This window comes from Myotis daubentonii, chromosome X, assembly GCF_963259705.1.
Source record: "Myotis daubentonii chromosome X, mMyoDau2.1, whole genome shotgun sequence".
Taxonomy (NCBI): Eukaryota; Metazoa; Chordata; class Mammalia; order Chiroptera; family Vespertilionidae; genus Myotis; species Myotis daubentonii.
The window spans coordinates 128,971,240-128,989,574 of NC_081861.1; the positions used below are offsets into that span (position 1 = coordinate 128,971,240).

The following is an 18,335-nucleotide window of genomic DNA, read 5'->3' on the forward strand; positions in this document are numbered from 1 at the left end:
GTTTTGGGTTTTACTGATCATATGCCTGTGGTGAGATTGGTGAGCTGCTCTGTCCCTTTTTTTCCCTGTAAGTTGGTAGTTATATCTGGATACTTACTTCAGATTCTGGTCTGACGTTTTTAAAAGTATACTTAATAGTTGATTGTGTACTTTATCTGTTTTTTATTCTTTTTGTGATGCTAGTGGCCATTGACGGTCATTGCCTAGGCCCATTATTTTATTAGAGGTCACAAAATAGTAATATTTTGAATTTTATATTTAATTCCTGAGTTATTAGCACAAATACTTTAAAAAGAGAAATTTCCCCTCATCAATGACTTGGTTACCCTGGTATACAGTTTGTATGAGAAAAGAGTTTATGTGCTTGAGTTTTGCCTTGATCAGTTTTCAAAAACAATGAGGTAGCTCCTTAGCATCCTCCAAAGGTGACCAATGAGTTTTATAAGATCATTATGAACTCATAATTTTAATATAGTTGATAAGTTTCAATCCCCTATAATTATTTTTATTTTATTAAATTTATTGGGGTGACATTGGTTAATAAAAATATGTAAGTTTCAAGTGTACAATTCTATAATACATCATCTAGTATTCTTCTTGATGCTCTAACCATCCCCTTTTACCAAACACTGATTCAACTTGGCTTTTGAGTCTTTTTGCTACGCGCTTAGTAGCTTCTTTGCTTTTTTGTATGTCAATATGTTCTAGGACCATTGAGACCAGTGGTTGGCAAACTGTGGCTTGCGAGCCACATGCGGCTCTTTGGCCCCTTGAGTGTGGCTCTTCCACAAAATACCACATATGGGCGCTCATGTACAGTGCGATTGAAACTTCGTGGCCCATGCGCAGACGTCGGTATTTTGTGGAAGAGCCACACTCAAGGGGCCAAAGAGCCACATGTGGCTCATGAGCCGCAGTTTGCCGACCACTGATTTAGACATATCTGGAACCAGCCAGTCCTCCAAGGAGTCCTGGCTCCTTTTAGTGAGATATTTATAGACTCTAATCAGGACGTGGAGGTTCTCACTGATCATTGTTTGGGACCTTTTTGGTAGAACTGAGGAAACCATTCCATGAATTATACTGATGTTCCAGTTCAAATTTAGGACTAGAGGATTTTTACTTAACTTCTTTGATTTTATGTGTGTTCCTCTTCTGCTGAAAAAATCTGGTTCCTAGTAATGTTAACATTATTTGTTGTATTTCATACTAAAAGATATATAATATTTTCAAAATACTAATACCAGTATTGTCACTAACAATATGATTACTATAAACTATTTAAGATTTCTTTGCATTTATGTTTTTTTCCTTAGGTTATATATTTTTAGAAAAATATAGTCAAATTGCTGTGTTTTAAAATCATATGAATTAGTTTTTCTTTTGTGGGTAAGCTATCAACCAGATGCATAGGCTCATCATTTATTTTGTCCTAACCACAAGTTCAAATGGTATGTTCATTGCCAAGCAGTGTTTTTAGGGAACACTGTTTTTAAATTTTTATTTCATTTTCTTTTATAATTTATGTAAAATTCTTATGTAGTTTCAAAGTCAAATTCCAAGAAGTGTAATCTCTACCCCTGTTCCCTTCATCATGGTTTCTCTCTACTTATTGGTAGCCACTTTTATTACCTTCTGGTTTATCCTTCCATTTTAAGACATAAAAGCAAATACATATATTTATTCATATCCTCCTTAAATAAAAAAGTAGCATTCTCTTCACAGTATTCAACACCTTGCTTTCTTGTCTTAACAACGTATTCTGGAGATTTTTCCATCACAGTATTACAGAGATATTGTTTCAATTCTTTGTATAAAAATCTGTGCACTCGGGGTTGGGAGAGGAGGTCCCTCAGCCTGGCCTGTGCCCTCTCACAGTCTGGGACCCATCAGGAGATAATGACCTGCTGGCTTAGGCCTGCTCCCGGGTGGCAGAGGGCAGGCCCAATCCCTAGGTGCAGCCCCTGGTCGGGCTCAGAGCAGGGCCAATTGGGGAGTTAGGGCACCGCCCCCTGTCATGCACAGAGCAGGGCGGATTGGGAGGTTGCGATGCTACCCTTAGTCACGCTCAGGGTAGGGCCCATTGGGGGGTTGGGGCACCGCCCCCTGTCACACTCAAGGCAGGGTCCATAGGGAGGTTGCAGCGCCACTCCTGTCATGCACAGAGCAGGGCCCATCAGGGGGGTTGGGGCTCTGTACCCTGTCACACACAGAGCAGGGCCGATCAGAGGGTTGGGGCACCACACCCTGTCACACTGATCCCGGTGCTGGGAGGCCTCGCTGCTCTGCTGATCCCAGGGCCAGGACGCCTCTCGGCTCCCCTGATCCCTGGCCTGGAGGCCTATCGGCTGCTGATAACCATGGCCTGTAGGCCTCTCGGCTCCGCTGATAACTGGGGCCTGGAGGCCGCTCGGCTCCGCTGATCTCTAGCCAGGAGGACTCTTGGCTGCTGATAACCTGGCTGGGAGGCCTCTCGGCTCTGCTGATCATGGGTCCAGGAGGCCTCTGGGCTCCGCTGATCACCGGGGCCGGGAGGCCTCTCGGCTCCACTGATCGCGGGGCCTCCGACTCCGCTGATCACGGGCCTGGAGCAGGCCGGGAGGCCTCTTGGCTGATCACTGGGGCCGGGAGGCCTCTGGACTCTGCTGATCACCGGGGCTGGGAGGCCTCTCAGCTCCGCTGATCACCTGGGCTGGGAGGCCTCTCGGATCCGCTGATCACTGGGGCCGGGAGGCCTCTCGGATCCACTGATCGCGGGGCCTCCGACTCCGCTGATCGTGGGGCCGGGAGGCCTCTCGGCTCGGATGATAACCGGGGCTGGGGGGCCTCTAGGCTCTGCTGATCGCGGGGCTGGGTCGACTCTGGCCTCCGCTGATCTCGGGGCTGGGAGGCCTCTCGGCTCCGCTGATCGTGGGGCCGGGAGGCCTCTGCTGATCCCAGGCCCTGAGGCCTCTCTGCCCTGCTGCTTCAGGGCTGTTTGGCTTCGCTCTGCTTGGAGCCTGAGTATGCAAATTAACCGCCATCTTTTAGCTTCTATAATTGAAACATTGTATCTTTTGGAGTTGTTGCTTCAGGAGCTCAGAGCCCCGCAGCTGCGGGGATCCTTGACTTTCTCCATGCTGGGGCAACCAAGCCTCCTATTCTCAGCTGCCTGGCTGCCAGCCGCCATCTTGGCTGACAGTTAATTTGCATATCTCACTGATTAGCCAATGAAAAAGGTATCGGTCGTACGCCAATTACCATTTTTCTCTTTTATTAGTATAGGATATTAGCATGAATATCATTAGCCATAGTTGGTTTAATCAATCACCACTACTGATGGACATTTGCTTCCAGATATTCACAGGAACACTTTTAACATTTTACAGCGACAAACTCAAATTGTTTTGTGGCAATAATTATTTTAACAACTATCTAAGGAATTCATTTCCTGTGTATAAATGAAAAATTTACCATATCTACACTAATAAAAGAGAAATATGCAAATTGCTATCACTCTGCTATGCCCACCAGCCAATCAGATGAGTATGCAAATTAACCCAAAAAAGATGGCGGTTAATTTGCACATGCAGGCACAGAGCGAAGACTGAAGGCTCTGGCCGGATTGAAGACTGAAGACTGAAGAGGCTTGGCTTCTCTGCTGCAGCCGGACCAAAGGCCTGAGTCCCGGGTGCCGGAGGAAAACCAGTACTGGCAGCCAGGGGAAGGAAGGCCTATTGCGCGAATCTTTGGGCAATGGGCTTCTAGTAATTTAATAATAGAGAAGAGTGTGGTTTATGAATATAGAAACAATTTCCTGTTTTGGTGGGGGTAACATGAGATAGGAAAACAGGACTAACTAAAGTCCTTTGCTGTTAGCAAATGGCAAGGCATTTCAGGTCAAGAAATGCCTTTGTACATTTCAAAATTCATCTGGGCCCTGAATTTGGGGGCACTGCCATTTTCAGAAGAACCTTTTATCAAACTGTCTCATCCTCAGGATTTAGGCTTAGCTTTTAAATCCTTGCTCTCCATCTAGTTACGGGAGGCTGCAATATTATTTTTGTGCTTCCAAATACATTAATCACCTTATGCTCTCATCTATAGTGTAGGTCTAACCTAAAGAGAAAAGATCAAGTAAGGACTGAGTATGATTGTGTGAAATTCACTAGTGTGGATCTTCAGTAGCTCTTACATTTAAATATGAAAAAATGAAATATAATTTAGATTTTTTCCAATAAAGTATAGCATCCTTACACCTAGCCCCTCAGAGAATGAATGTATATAAGCTGCTGTGTCTTGATTCGGACATTCATGATCTTATCACATGAATCTTTCAGGAAAAACAGTGCAGGGGACCGTGAGAAGGCTTTGCAGATCATGCTCCAGGTTCTGCAGAACTGTGACTGCCCGGCCCCCGACATGTTCTGCCTGTGTGGAATGATCTACAAGGACATCTTTTTGGATTCACACTGCAAAAATAACGCCAGCAGAGACAGCGCCATTGAGTGGTAAACCCTCAGCCCTAGTTAATAGCATGTGCATTTCTGCAAAGAACAGTTGCAGTGGCTAAAAATTCACATCTCTTTCCTATATGTGTGTGTCTGCTTGTCTGCTGGCAGTGACAAAACATGCTATAAATGTGGTTTGGGAATTTCCACATTCCTTTTTCCCTAAGGAAATCATTAGAGACAAGGTTTTTGTTTTTTTGTGTGTGTTTTTTTTAATATATGTTATTGATTTTTTTACAGAGAGGAAGGGAGAGAGATAGAGAGTTAGAAACATCGATGAGAGAGAAACATCGATCAGCTGCCTCCTGCACATCTCCTACTGGGGATATGCCCGCAACCCAGGTACATGCCCTTGACTGGAATCGAACCTGGGACCTTTCAGTCCGCAGGCCGACGCTCTATCCACTGAGCCAAACCAGTTTCGGCGAGACAAGGTTTTTTACTGGTGACATTCTTCCCACAAGTTCACTCATTTATAGGGGCAAGAAGGAGGATCGGCATGCTCCTTCCCATCTACTCTTTCCAGAACCTAGTTGTATTATAGTCAGGCATTCTCTTTTCCGTGAACTATTAATTCATTTATCCATCCATCCAACCAACAAAGGTTTATTGAGCCAAAATAGGAAACCTTGCTCCCACCATGGTGGGCAAGAATTCAACCCTCAGGTCAGGAAATGATTACCTATAGATCCTTCAAGAAAGTCATAGGAGCCTTTCTCTATCTACTTCAGAAGGTAGTGGTAGCAGGCACAGGAGCAAATGAAGCTTAGATTCCTGGCCAGGGTATGTTGGCTTGGGTCAGACCGTGGGGATCGTCTATCCCAGGCCCTTAGGTACAGATATGAAACATGTGGTTCAGGGAGGTCAGGAGCTGGTCCAAAGTCACAGAGCTGGTCAGAGAGATAAACCTGAGACTGCAATCCTGACTCCAAGTTCAAGTCTTGTCTGTCCCTAAGCTGAGCCTGAAGAGACACAGAAAAGTAACCTTGTCTGCCATCTTCCTAGATAACTTTTCATACTAAAAGAAAATGAAAAAATAATAGAATATGGAATTTAAAATCCTCAAAACATACAGGGGAAAAGGTTGCAATTTTATTGGAATTTTGTTGGCTGGGTTTGGAAGGACTATCTTGGTATCCTCTGGTCACTCTGAGGGTACTTGTATAATGCCCCAAAGTTCATAAAACCAGATTTTAATGGCCTTAAATAAATTCTCACTTCCACAATTAATATTTTGTTGGAGTTTATTTCTCTTGTCACACAAGTGACAAAACAACTTCTATTTTAGATGTCCTTGGCATACTTTATTGATCAGATTCTTTTTTTCTGATTGTGGTACTCATAGTTACTCATGGAAGAGGAATAAGTTTTTATGTATAGAATAATGAATAAATAAGAATTAAAAATGGTACTGTTAACCTTTTGGTATAAACATGGTATTCATAGTTTCATATCTTTATCCTAATGTAATAGATCCCTGCCCTTTCTGTCACTTTATGCCACTGCTCTTATAGTTCTTTGAACTCCAGGATTCTGATGATTCCATTTTGTGAAATGAGCAAACAAACAAATGGCCTACAGAGAAATAGCCTATAATTGATGAAGTTTCTATATAGTAAAAAAAATGCTCCACGTACAAATGGAGTCTAACTCTAAAAATGAGATTTGGACATCAAATTGTGGTCTCCTTTTTGTGGTAGGATTATAATAGGTTTTCAATTTCTTTTGTACACTTGCTCCTATGACATTTTAAAGAAGATATTTGAGTGCTGCATGTAACTGTTTGTAAGATTGGGAAAGAAAGCTGGAAACCAATAAATTAGAGTAGTACAAATTTTCATGAGAAGGTGGGTTTGTACCATAGTCACACATTTTCTCCTACCATAATAAGATGATATAATAAGAACTGAGTGGTTCTGTAATTGTAGGTATCGCAAAGGTTTCGAGCTCCAGTCATCTCTTTATTCTGGAATTAACCTTTCAATTCTGCTGTTAGTTGCTGGACAACAATTTGAAACATCCATGGAACTAAGGAAAATAGGTAAAGTTACTTATTATTGCAGATGTTGATGCTTTGGTAACACAAATTCAGCATTAAAAATTATAGTCACAAAACTAGCATTAAATTTCAGAAGGAAGAATTACTCTCTGATGGCTCACCTGAGACAGTAGTCAAAATAAAATGCCCATTTTTCTTCTATTGAAAGGCTGGCATAATATGATAGAAGCTAGAAACATTTTTATGATTTTCTCTAAAATTCATATTCTTAAGGTATCCAGCTGAGCAGTATGTTGGGAAGAAAAGGGTGCTTGGAGAAAATGAACAATTACTGGGATGTGGGTCAGTTCCTCAGCATCACCATGTTGGCTAATAATGTCGAGAAGTCCATCCAGGCAGCAGAGAAGTTGTTCAAATTGAAGCCTCCAATCTGGTGAGTCATCTCTGCATTATCATTATCCTTCTCAATATCAGATCATGTCTTGAAATGTTTGTGCCATGGAGGAAAGGTATAAATGCAAAAAACAATAGCAATTACTATGTTCCTCCTAACTTCTTCATTATAGCAAAGTTAGGGCAGAAAGAACAACTCTGAGGGATCACTTGGTTTTATGTGAATGGAGGGAAAGACAGACATATGCACATACAGAATATATCCCTACATACTGTATCTACAAGATAAAACTTTGTCCTATTAATTTCTTCAGGTCATTGAGGTCCTCAAGAACAAAACATTCTTTGATACTAATACATATTGTGCATATGTGAGAAAGCAGATCATAAAGCTGGAAAAACAGCAAGAAAATGATGTTCTGCCTCAGTGGTTCTCAAACTTTGGCATATATTAGAATCATCTGTATTGATTAAAAAACAGATTGCTGGGCTCACCCTTCTACTTCAAAAGGTCTAGGGTAGGGCCTGAGAATTTGCATTTACAAATTACTAGTACAAGCTGATGCTGATGGTCCTGGGACCACACTTGGAGAACCACTTTTCTGTATGGACTCATTTTAATTAAAAATATGTGACTCAGAAAAAGGTCTAGGTGGGTTGGACAATACCTGACTTTTCTAATAGTCATTAAGTCCCTTAAAAAGTGGTTATCTTCTTGATTGCAGCCATTCCATAGTAGATGCTAAGTAGATATTTTTATACTGAATAAATGATGATTGATGGATTTTCTCTAAAATATTGATAATGGTTATCTCAGGGTGGTAGCCTTATAACTTTTTTCCCTTAGAACTTTTTGTGGTTGTTTTTTTTAATCCTCACCTGAGGATATATTTATTGATGAGAGAGAGGTGGGGGAGGGAGAGAGAGAACATCAATGTGAGAAAGAAACATCGCTCAGTTGCCTCCTGTATGCACCCCAATTGGAGATTGAACCTGCAACCTAGGTATGTGCCCTGACCAGGAATCAAACATGTAGTCTTTTAGTATACAGGACAACACTCCAACCAACTGATCCACTCAGCCAGGGCTAGCCTTATAAATATTTTAAAAGATTATCTTGGGGGGGCTTAATCTAATCAAATAAGCCTCCCTTTTTAATTTATGTTTTTATTAATTTTTTTAGGGAGAGAGAGGAAGGGAGAGGGAGAGAGATAGAAAAATAAATGATAGGCTGCCTCCTGCACATCTCCCTACTGGAGATTGAGCCCACAACCTGGCATATGCCCTGTCTGGGAATCCAACCCAGTGATCTCTTGGTACATGGGATGATGTTCAATCCACTGAGCCACACCAGTGGGCCAGCCTTAATATGTTTTTAATCTGTTTTTTCCTCATCTGATTTGTTGAAAATATATTTGGATTACTTGCATAATTTATAAATTTTTACTTTTAACAATCTATGTTGATTTTCTCCACTCTTATTTCTCATCACAGTGGGTCAATTTGAACTCCTAACTGTAGGAATCTCTTCAGTCATATCTTGTTTGACCCCATTTCTTCCCAGTCTGAAGGACTTATATTTGGTCCCCAAAACATATCAACCTCTCGAAAGTTCTCTGAAGCTAAGAGAACACAGAGGCAGGCTGAACCTCTGGTCCTCCCTGAGTGGCTTCTGTTCCAGAATACTAATTTTAGCTGACTCCATGGAGAGCAGGCCTGAGGCTTGAGTACGTTCTCATTACATCAGGAATTGTGCTGACTTACTGTTGATACCTATTGTTTTGGGTTCAAGACCACACTCAGGTTCATGATTTGCTAGAAGGACTCACAGAACTCAGAAAAGTTGTTATACTCGTGGTATTATAGTAGAAGTATACAGATTAGAATCAGCAAAGGCAAAAGGCACACACGGCAGAGTCCAGGGAGACCAGGCACAAACTTCTAGTTGTCATATGGACATTGTTTAATTTTCTCAGCAGCAATGCAGTACAGCATGCCCAAGTATTGCCAACTAGGGAAGCTCACCAAATATTGGTGTCCAGGGTTTTTATTGGGGATAAGTTATGTAGGTATGGAGTATCCATGTAACTGACCTTAGTCACTGAGTCCCCAATCTCACTGGAGATCACACTGATAACAGCATTGCCCAAGGCCCCCATCATGAATCATATTGTTAGTATAAACTATCTGCTATGGCTCACGGTTTCAGGTAAACAAAGACATTCCTATCTCAGGCAGGCTATCCCAAGAGCTTAGAGGTGATTTTCCAGAAACCAGTCTAGGGCCAGATCTTTCTTTGGAATGTGTAGAGTTTGGGCAACACAGGCCAGCTGAATTAATCCTGTACTGCACAGTATCCAAGCAAGTCATTCATAGTCTAACTCAGCCGTGGGCAAACTACGGCCCGCGGGCCGGATCAGGCCCGTTTGAAATGAATACAACTAAAAAAAAAAAAGACCGTACCCTTTTATTTAATGATATTTACTTTGAATTTATATTGGTTCACACAAACACTCCATCCATGCTTTTGTTCCGGCCCTCCGGTCCAGTTTAAGAACCCATTGTGGCCCTCGAGTCAAAAAGTTTGCCCACCCCTGGTCTAACTGATCTGTCTTCCCAGGATAGCTCTAAACTTTATCCTCAAAGCGAAAAATAGTACTTGGATGCTTTCACCTGAACCATCCCTGTTTAGTGCTACAGAAAATGTGACCACACTGCCTAGGAACTATTTCAAAAAGTTAGACTTGCCTATGAACAGTAAAGTTGTGGTCGGATTCAAGATCTCAGAATATCAAAATCTACCTGCTCAGATCTAATTTAAAAAAAAAAGACAGTACGTTTCACATCAGTGATTGCCAGGGGTCCAGGAGGAGTTGGGAATGAGGGAAGTAGGTGTGGCTATAGAAGGGAGGAAACAAGACAAATCCTTGTGGCAATAGAAATGTTCTCTATCTTGGCCGTATGAAGGTCAATATGCTGATTGTGACATTGATCTAGAATTTATGAAATATTACTGTTGGGGTGGAGTAAACCAGGCCAAGGCAAGGGGTACATAGGGTCTCTCAGTGTTGTCTCTTACCACTGTATGTAAGTCTCAAAATAAAAAGTTGAATTAAAAAAGAAAAAGATAATGAGTTTGAAATTTTGTCATTTTACAAGTGCTTTGAACTTCAAACTACATTCTCTTATTTAAGACAGCAAAGGCTTGCCAGGCTCTGCTCTGAAGCACTGTGTACCTAAATTGAGGTTTAGACCAATTTTGATAAAAAGTCATTTTGTATGATTTTGTTGAGTAAAATTACTTTGCCCGCTATTTGGGTTTATTTTAATTAAGTATATGGCTACCAAATGATTAAGAAGCACTCACTACACAATATTAATTTAAATAAAAAGCTTTCAGGAAACTTCTTTTAAAGAGAATAGAATTGAACTCACTTTCTTTGGGAATCTAATTTACCAGTGCTTGTGATTTTTCCAGGTATCTACGATCATTAGTTGAGAATTTGTTTTTAATTCTGCGCTTCAAGAAATTCATCGCACCGTCATCCAGGCGAGAACTGCTTAACTTCTGGTTAAATATACTTTTCGAGGCATCAAAGGAAGTTGCTAATGGACTCAGATTTCCAGTAAGATATGCTAAATTTGTTTCTTTTTAAAAATTAATCTTTATTGTTGAAAGTATTACAGATGTCCCCCTTTTGTCGCCATTGACCCCCTCTTCTCTACTCCCATTCTCTCCCTAGGCTTTTACCCCACTATTGTCTGTGCCCATGGGTTATGCATATATGAATATGAGTTCTTTGGTTGATCTCTTCCCTCCTTGCCCCTTCCATTTGAGAATCCTCAGTCTCTTGCATGCTCCCATGTCTCTGGATATTTTTTTTCCCCATCAAATTTCACATATAAGTCATATCATGTGATACTTGTCTCTCTGTCTGGCTTGTTTTATTTAGCATTTATTTCTTTAAGATAAAAGTAAAAAGAAACTGGGGATTGGTGCCATCTAATTATTGAATACTCAGAGTAATTGAATGGTTAAACTATTCATCAATCTTATGTGGAATCAACCAGTGATAGATCAACTTACTAGAAAACGTTGGCTATACAGTTGACCCTTGAACAACATGGGTTTGAACTGTGTGGGTCCAGTGGATTTTTTTCAATAAATACTGTATTCTCTAAAATAGAGTGATTTTGTCTCCCATGGGACATTTAGCAATGTCTGGAGACATTTTTGGTTGTCACAATTGTAGGGAAGGTATTGCAACTGGCAGCTTATGGAGTAGAGGCCATGGATTCCACTAAACATCCCACAGTGCACAGGACAGTCCCACCTCCCCACACACAGAATTGTCCATCCCACAATATCAGTAGCGCCAAGGTGCTCTAGAACAGGGCAGTACTAATAGTGAAATTTTGGAATTCAAAGCAGTTTCCTATTGGGCTTTGGTTTGTCTCTAGTGCCAAAAATTACTTTTTAAAATTTTACTGAGAAGCAAAATTGCGTTTATCTTTTTATTGAATTTTTGTTGCAGTTTTATGACCATCTTATAAGGAGGCCTAAGTAAGATATCTAAGCATTCTGGAAACAACTTCAAATAATTGTCTTTCATATTTATGCCATGAGATTTTGTGAACATGTAGCATTCAAGAATCTCATTAAAAAGCTAATAACAGATTAACTTATTTGAAATGATAATCTCTTCCCAGGCTAAGCAATCTTAAACATTCTGCTTTATTTATTTTGGAAATTCACTATCTCTTTCCTGTACATTCTGCTCCCCTCCCCACCTTCCACTCTCTCTACCCTAACAATATAAAACATGGCTGATGTCACCTCACTTTTTCATCCCCTTGCATTTTTTAGAATTGGTACCTACCTGTGACCATCCAGTTTACGTCCTCATATCTCTCAAAAACTATAGCATCCCTCTTTTTTTCTGTCACTTCCCCAACTAGGCCTTTCTTGACTACCCTGTCTAAAGAAGTTCCCCGCTCCTACTCTCACCGTTATTCTGCCTTATTTCTTCACAGTTCTATATGATACCATGTTGCATATCCCTGTCTGTTCTTCCATCTGCCCCATCAGGACAATGGCCTCCTGATGGCAGAGACTCCCGTTGTGGGCTTCTGTGTCCATAGGTCTTAGAACAGGGTTACAGGTCCTTCATGAGTGTTTGTGGAGTACACAGCTTCCCACTTCCTCAGAGGGCAGGGTGACCTATTTTGTATATTCCTGTGCATTACAGAAATCCATTCTTCTTCTAGGTTCTGGTGATAGAACCAACAACCAAAATCTACCAGCCATCATATGTCTCTGTAAATAATGATACTGAGGAGAGGATGGTTTCTCTGTGGCTTGTCTCACCCCCAGAAACGGTAAGAAAAAGATCATCAACAGCTTTTTCTTTATTCTGTACTAGAGGTCCAGTGCATGAAAATTCATGCACTCAGTGGGGGGGGGGGTCCCTCAGCCTGGCCTGCACCCTCTCGCAGACCAGGAGCCCTTGGGGAATGTCTGACTGGCAGCTTAGACCCGAGGGCTGATTAGGATCAGGGGATAGTGCCAGCTGGCGAGCAGCCAGCCCTGCCCCCCATTGCCCCACCGCCAACCCCCCATCACCATCCCCACACTCCCCCCTATCACTGTCTCCTCCCTCTGCCTGCTGACACCAACCTTGGCTGGCCTGGCACTGCCCACTTACTGGCTCCACCCCCTGGTTGTTCCACCATTCGGTCAACTTGCATATTAGGCTTTTATTATATAGAATGCTTTAATCAAATATTTGATTCTCAAGTAGAGGAGTCTATGTTGTACTTGAAAGAGCAGGCAGCTGTACCTAACCTCTGAGTTATGGGGGTAAACAAGAGAGTATAACCACAGATGAAAGAAAGAAGGCAGGTTTTTCCATTATATAATTATATTATGTATGTATGTATGTGTATATATAGATAAAGTAATGCAGGCTTGTTGAAAAAAAGTTAAACAGTGAGGAAGTAGATAAGGAGTAAAGGGCAAGTCCCTACAAATCTCCTAAACCTAGTTCTCATTCCCATCCCCAATGATTTGGTGGCTATCTGTATCTTTTTTCTAAACTCACTTATCTACACTAATAAAAGAGAAACATGGTAATTGGCGTACGACCGATACCCTTTTCATTGGCTAATCAGCGAGGTATGCAAATTAACTGTCAGCCAAGATGGTGACCTGCAGCCATGCAGCTTGAAACTAACATGAGGCTTGCTTGCCTCAGTGACGGAGGATCGTTGGAGGAAACCAACGTTCCCCACCTGCGGCTGCAGGCCTCTGAGCGGGCAGTTTAAGAAACATTGTAACAAATACCGCCCGGCTTCAAGCAGCAGATTGGCAACATTGTAAGCAAAGGCCAGAAACCTACTTTCAGCTGGAGGCCTAAGACCTGGAGCCAAGCATCAAGGTAAAGCTGGCCCAGAAAAAAAAAGAAAAAAAGGAGCGGTTGGGAACTTCAGTCACTCCCAGCCTGAAAACAGCCCTCAGCCCCTCACCCACGCTGGCCAGGCACCCCAGTGGGGACCCCCACCCTGATCCAGGACACCCTTCAGGGCAAACCAGCCGGCCCCACCCATGCACCAGGCCTCTACCATATATAGTAAAAGGGTAATATGCCTCCCGGCACCGGGATCAGCGTGACAGGGGGCAGCGCCCAAACCCCCTGATCGCCCTGCGGCTCTGTGTGTGACAGGGGGCGGGGCCCCAACCCCCTGAGCTGCCCTGCTCTGTGCCTGATGGGGGGGGCTCCCCAACGCCCCCCCCACGGGCCCTGCTCTGTGTGTGATGGGGTAGAGCCATAACCTCCCCATTGGCCCTGCCCTGAGTGTGAGAGTGGCGGCACCCCAACCCCCTGATCAGCCCTGCTCTGTGGGTGATAGAGGGCAGTGCCCCAACCCCCTGATGGGCCCTGCTCTGTGGGTGACACGGGGTGGCGCCACAACCTCCCCATCGACCCTGCCTTGAGTGTGACAGGGGGCGGTGCCCCAACCCCCCAATTGGCCCTACCCTACCCTAAGCGTGACTGAGGGTGGCATCACAATCTCCCAATCCATCCTGCTCTGTGCATGACAGGGGGCAGCGCCCCAACTCCCCAATCAGCCCTGCTCTGAGCCAGACCAGGGGCTGCACCTAGGGATTGGGCCTGCCCTCTGCCACCCGGGGGCAGGCCTAGGCCAGCAGGGCATTATCACCCGAGGGGTCCCAGACTGCGAGAGGGCACGGGCCGGGCTGAGGGACCCCTCCTCCCCCCCCCCCCCCGAGTGCACAAATTTTTGTGCACCGGGCCTCTAGTATAATATATAAAAGAGAAAGGTACTCATTAAAGTGAGGTAATATAGTATATATTCATTGTTTTGCAACGTGCTTTTTTTACCGGTTTGTACACATGGACAGTTTTTATGAAGCACACACAGATCCACTTGATTTTTTTAAGGGTAATATTCCTATACTAGTATCATGTGATGCATTTCTGAATATGGATAAACCATAATTTGTTTTACCACTTTCCTGCTGATGCATAATTAAGTCTGTTTTGCTCTCTAGCCAATGGTAGCTGTGCTGGTGCACATTGGTGGTTACACCCCACTACGCTCATGTAGCTGTTTCCAGAGCAGGGATTCCCAGAAATGGTCCTGTTAGATTCAGGATGAAACACATTTAACATTCAATAGCTGCCATCAAACTTGTACCTTTCCAATTTTACTCACACCAACCATATAGGAGTGGAAACATTTGAATTTAATTGCCCATTAAAGAGATTACAGAATACTAGGCCAGGCCTGATGTTTTGTGATAACAGCTATATTTTTATTTCTACATATCTAAAGTACTTCACTAGCTTTTTGCTTTAATAAAATATTTTACTATTCCATTGATATAGGTACAAAATAGCTCATGTTATGACATGTAGTTGTAGAAAAAATTAATTGTATTAAAGTTATAAATAAAATTATTTGTAGTAATAAAAAGATGTAGCATCTTTGACAAGTGCACTAGATAGATCTATTTGCTATGTATATGTTTTCATGGAGTGTAGAGAGCATTCTGCCATAATAACTTGGCAAAGAAAGATTTTTTTTTCCTGGAAACAAGAGTGTGGGCAAATTATTTTAATCAGGTGAAAATAAGCAATATTTTTTTAAAAAATAAAGTGATACATTGGACAATGAGTAGAATCTCAGTATCATATTAGAAATTCCTTATCAAAAATAGTAATGATACAACTTCCCGTTGTTAATGGGTATAAAGTTTGAGTTATGCTAGATTAATACACTACAACTATCTGCTGTACAACTTAGTGCCTGTAACTAACAATATGGTATTGTGCCCTTCAAAATTTAAGAGGGTAAATCCCATGGTATGTGTTCTGAACACACACACACTCACACACACACACACACACACACACACACACACAAATAAAAACAAAAACCAGGGGACACAAGGACACTTGGGGGTGATGGATATGTCTATTACTTTGATTGTGGTTATGATGTCATGGGGGTTTGCATACACCTAAACTCATCAAGTTATGCATATTAGATATGTGAGGTTCTTTAAATAATAATTAAACCTAAGTCATGAATGATAATCTCAAGTTGTCTTCATCTGCTTGAGATGCTGTAACAATACCATAGACTGAGTGACTTAACAGAAATTTATTTCTTGTAGTTCTAGAGGCTAGAAAGTCTAAGATCAGAGTCCCAGCATAGTGAGGTTCTGGTGAGAGCCCACTTTCTGGTTTGTAGATGGTGGTCTTGCTTTGTCCTCATGTGAGTGAAAGAGAGAGACAGGGAGCTCTCTCCTGTCTCTTATAAGGGTACTAATCCTATCATGAGGGCTCCACCCTCATGACTTAATTACCTCCCAAAGACCTCACCTCTAAATGCCATCACATTGGGAGTTAGGGCTCCAATAGATGAATTGGAAGGGACATAAATATTCACTCCATAATACAAGCCTAAGCCAGTAAACTTGTCTAATATTTAACAGTGAAGCAACCTTCTTATTGATAATAGAGTCAGCAGCCATTAGTGAAGACAAGCTGCCATGTGCTTGGGGCTTTTTTTCCTGTCCTGTGTGCATTAAATATTTCAATACAAAAGAAAAATTAAAGCTATAATAAAATACATACATGGTCATTTGAAGAATGCATGTGTCTTCTATTAAATTTGCATCTGGGTTTTTTAGCCTTTTATTGAAGTATTACATAGACACAGAAAAGTGCATCAATCATAAATTATTGATTTTGACCAAGTGAACATACGTGAGTACTCAAGTGCAGGTCAAGAAAGAGACTCACCCACCAAAACCCTTTCGTGCTTCCTTTGTGCCTCTCTCCAGACACTATCTCCATGAAGCACTCTGTTCTCAATGTTGGAATTCTTATACCAGAGACCAACTTTGCTTATTTTCTTTGTGTCATTGATGGCACTGTGACACAAGAGAATTTTCAAAATTCTGATCTGAAATTTCACTATTCCATTGATATAGGTACAAAATAGCTCATATTATGACATGTAGTTGTAGGAAAAACTAATCATGTTAAAGTTATTCTTCATACTTTTGCAGCAAAATTGTTTTGGCCTCATGGAATTCTTCAGACTTTGCCTACTTCATTTGAATCCTATAATGGTTGCTGGCCCTTAATGGAAATTTCCATTGGTACATATACTACCTCACTAGTTGTAAATGTTTTACTTTGTTTGTATATAGTTCATAATAAGAACTGGAAAAGAATTACATAAGCAGCAACTGTTAGTTTTCCTTGACTGATGGAATGTTTCATACAAGTGCTTATAGTTGTCAGAGCATTCATCTGAGAAAAATATAAATTCCCTTTGATTTTGCCCTCATGTTGAGTTTTGAAATTCAACATTGCAGATTGTGAAAGCAATCATATTTGCCTAGAATGAAATGACATTTTTCTACATAGTGTTGTTGCATTTTTCCCCGTGGGCTATGAATGGTGGGAGAGATCACACATATTCACATGTTCACCCACACACAGCATCTCTATAAGATGAGATTACGTTGTGGTTTATTAGCCAAGGATACAGGAACTTATGCTGGTCAATATTTAACAACCAACTCTCCCACGGACACAGGAGCAGAGGGCTGACTTGTCATGCTTTCTGATTTCTGTGGTATAAATTCTCCAACCATGGCCACTTTCAAACAAGCTACATTGGGTCACCAAGTGTGGGGTTAGGAAGAGATGTGAAAAATTGGCCTTCCCAAGCTGGCACAAGCTGCATGCAGCACATCCATGCAAGGTCACATAGGGCAGAGGCAAATGCAGCACTTCTCCCTCAGCTCCTCATGGGCCCCAAAGTCACCAACAGGCACATAATGGCCACCAACACTGTCCCCACAGGTAGGGCTGCTAGATTTAGGAAGCCCCTTTTGGGGGGTGCCTTTTATACTTATATCAGAAACAGGACAAACTTACACAAGAAATCTGTGCTCTTAACACAAAATTGTCATAGACACCCAAGATTCCTCCCCAAAAGTCTGCATTCTGGGAGTAGAAGGGCAGAAGCCGAGTGGGGCCCAGGGGATCTTGGAGGCATGCCCTCCCTCCAGCTTCCTAGCCCATTTCTCCATAGCCCACCCTGGCTCTGCTTCCTGTGCACTTTTACTCGGGGCCTCTGACTCTGACATGGAAAGTTACAATCTTGACTATTTCCTTATCGTGATTTAGATGATTAAATATCCCCTCTCAGAAAAGATTAGGACACTACCTTACAGAAGGCTCCAACAGGAGGAAAACAGTTGTGGCTTTCCTGATCAAGTACTCAGTGCCAGTTAACCCACCAGGACACCAAAGCAGAAACAGTGCATCCAGTCCTGCCTTCCCTACCAAAGTTCCTGACAAGCTCCACTTGCAGATATGAGAGAGCAGAGACTTTACAGTTTCATTTATGTAATATTCTAGAACAGGCAGAAGTCTCTGTGGCAGCAGAAGTCAGAATAGCAGTTGCTATTCCATCCTACTGCCCCCCAGGCTGGCATCGCAGGGCTCACATTAGCACTTTTGCTTTTATCCTTCTTCCTCCCTGGAATTCCTCTTTCTAATTACCCAAGTCTAACTTTTATAAAGGTATCTCTGACCACCCTTCCACTGAATGTCTGCAGGCTACCCCATTGCCTGTATCATGTACAAAGTACATCCTGTCACTTATTTATCAGTTTTCCTAAATGTCTCCCCAACTGCATTGCCAACCCATGCATGACTTCTATGTTTTTATACCCATAGGTCCTACAAATCAGCTCCCCTCCCCAAATGCCTATTGATTATGATATAAAGGGAAAGAGGGAAGGTTCCCTATTGTTTACTTTCTTAACTAGTAAATCTTTCTCCCAAATTGAGAAGTTCCCTAAAAGATATCCTAAACCAGTGGTCGGCAAACTGCGGCTTGCG

At 42.1% G+C, this 18,335-nt stretch overlaps 1 protein-coding gene across 1 annotated transcript in view; it reads left to right on the forward strand.

Annotated features, from left to right (window-relative positions):
• MAP3K15 (mitogen-activated protein kinase kinase kinase 15) overlaps nt 1-18,335 on the forward strand; it is an 81,468-nt gene that overhangs the window by 20,110 nt on the left and 43,023 nt on the right. Inside the window, exons 7-11 of the mRNA XM_059679779.1 lie at nt 4,320-4,490; nt 6,419-6,531; nt 6,763-6,922; nt 10,361-10,508; nt 12,151-12,261. Of these exons, the coding sequence (XP_059535762.1) occupies nt 4,320-4,490; nt 6,419-6,531; nt 6,763-6,922; nt 10,361-10,508; nt 12,151-12,261 (703 nt within the window). The remainder of the gene's footprint in view (nt 1-4,319; nt 4,491-6,418; nt 6,532-6,762; nt 6,923-10,360; nt 10,509-12,150; nt 12,262-18,335) is intronic.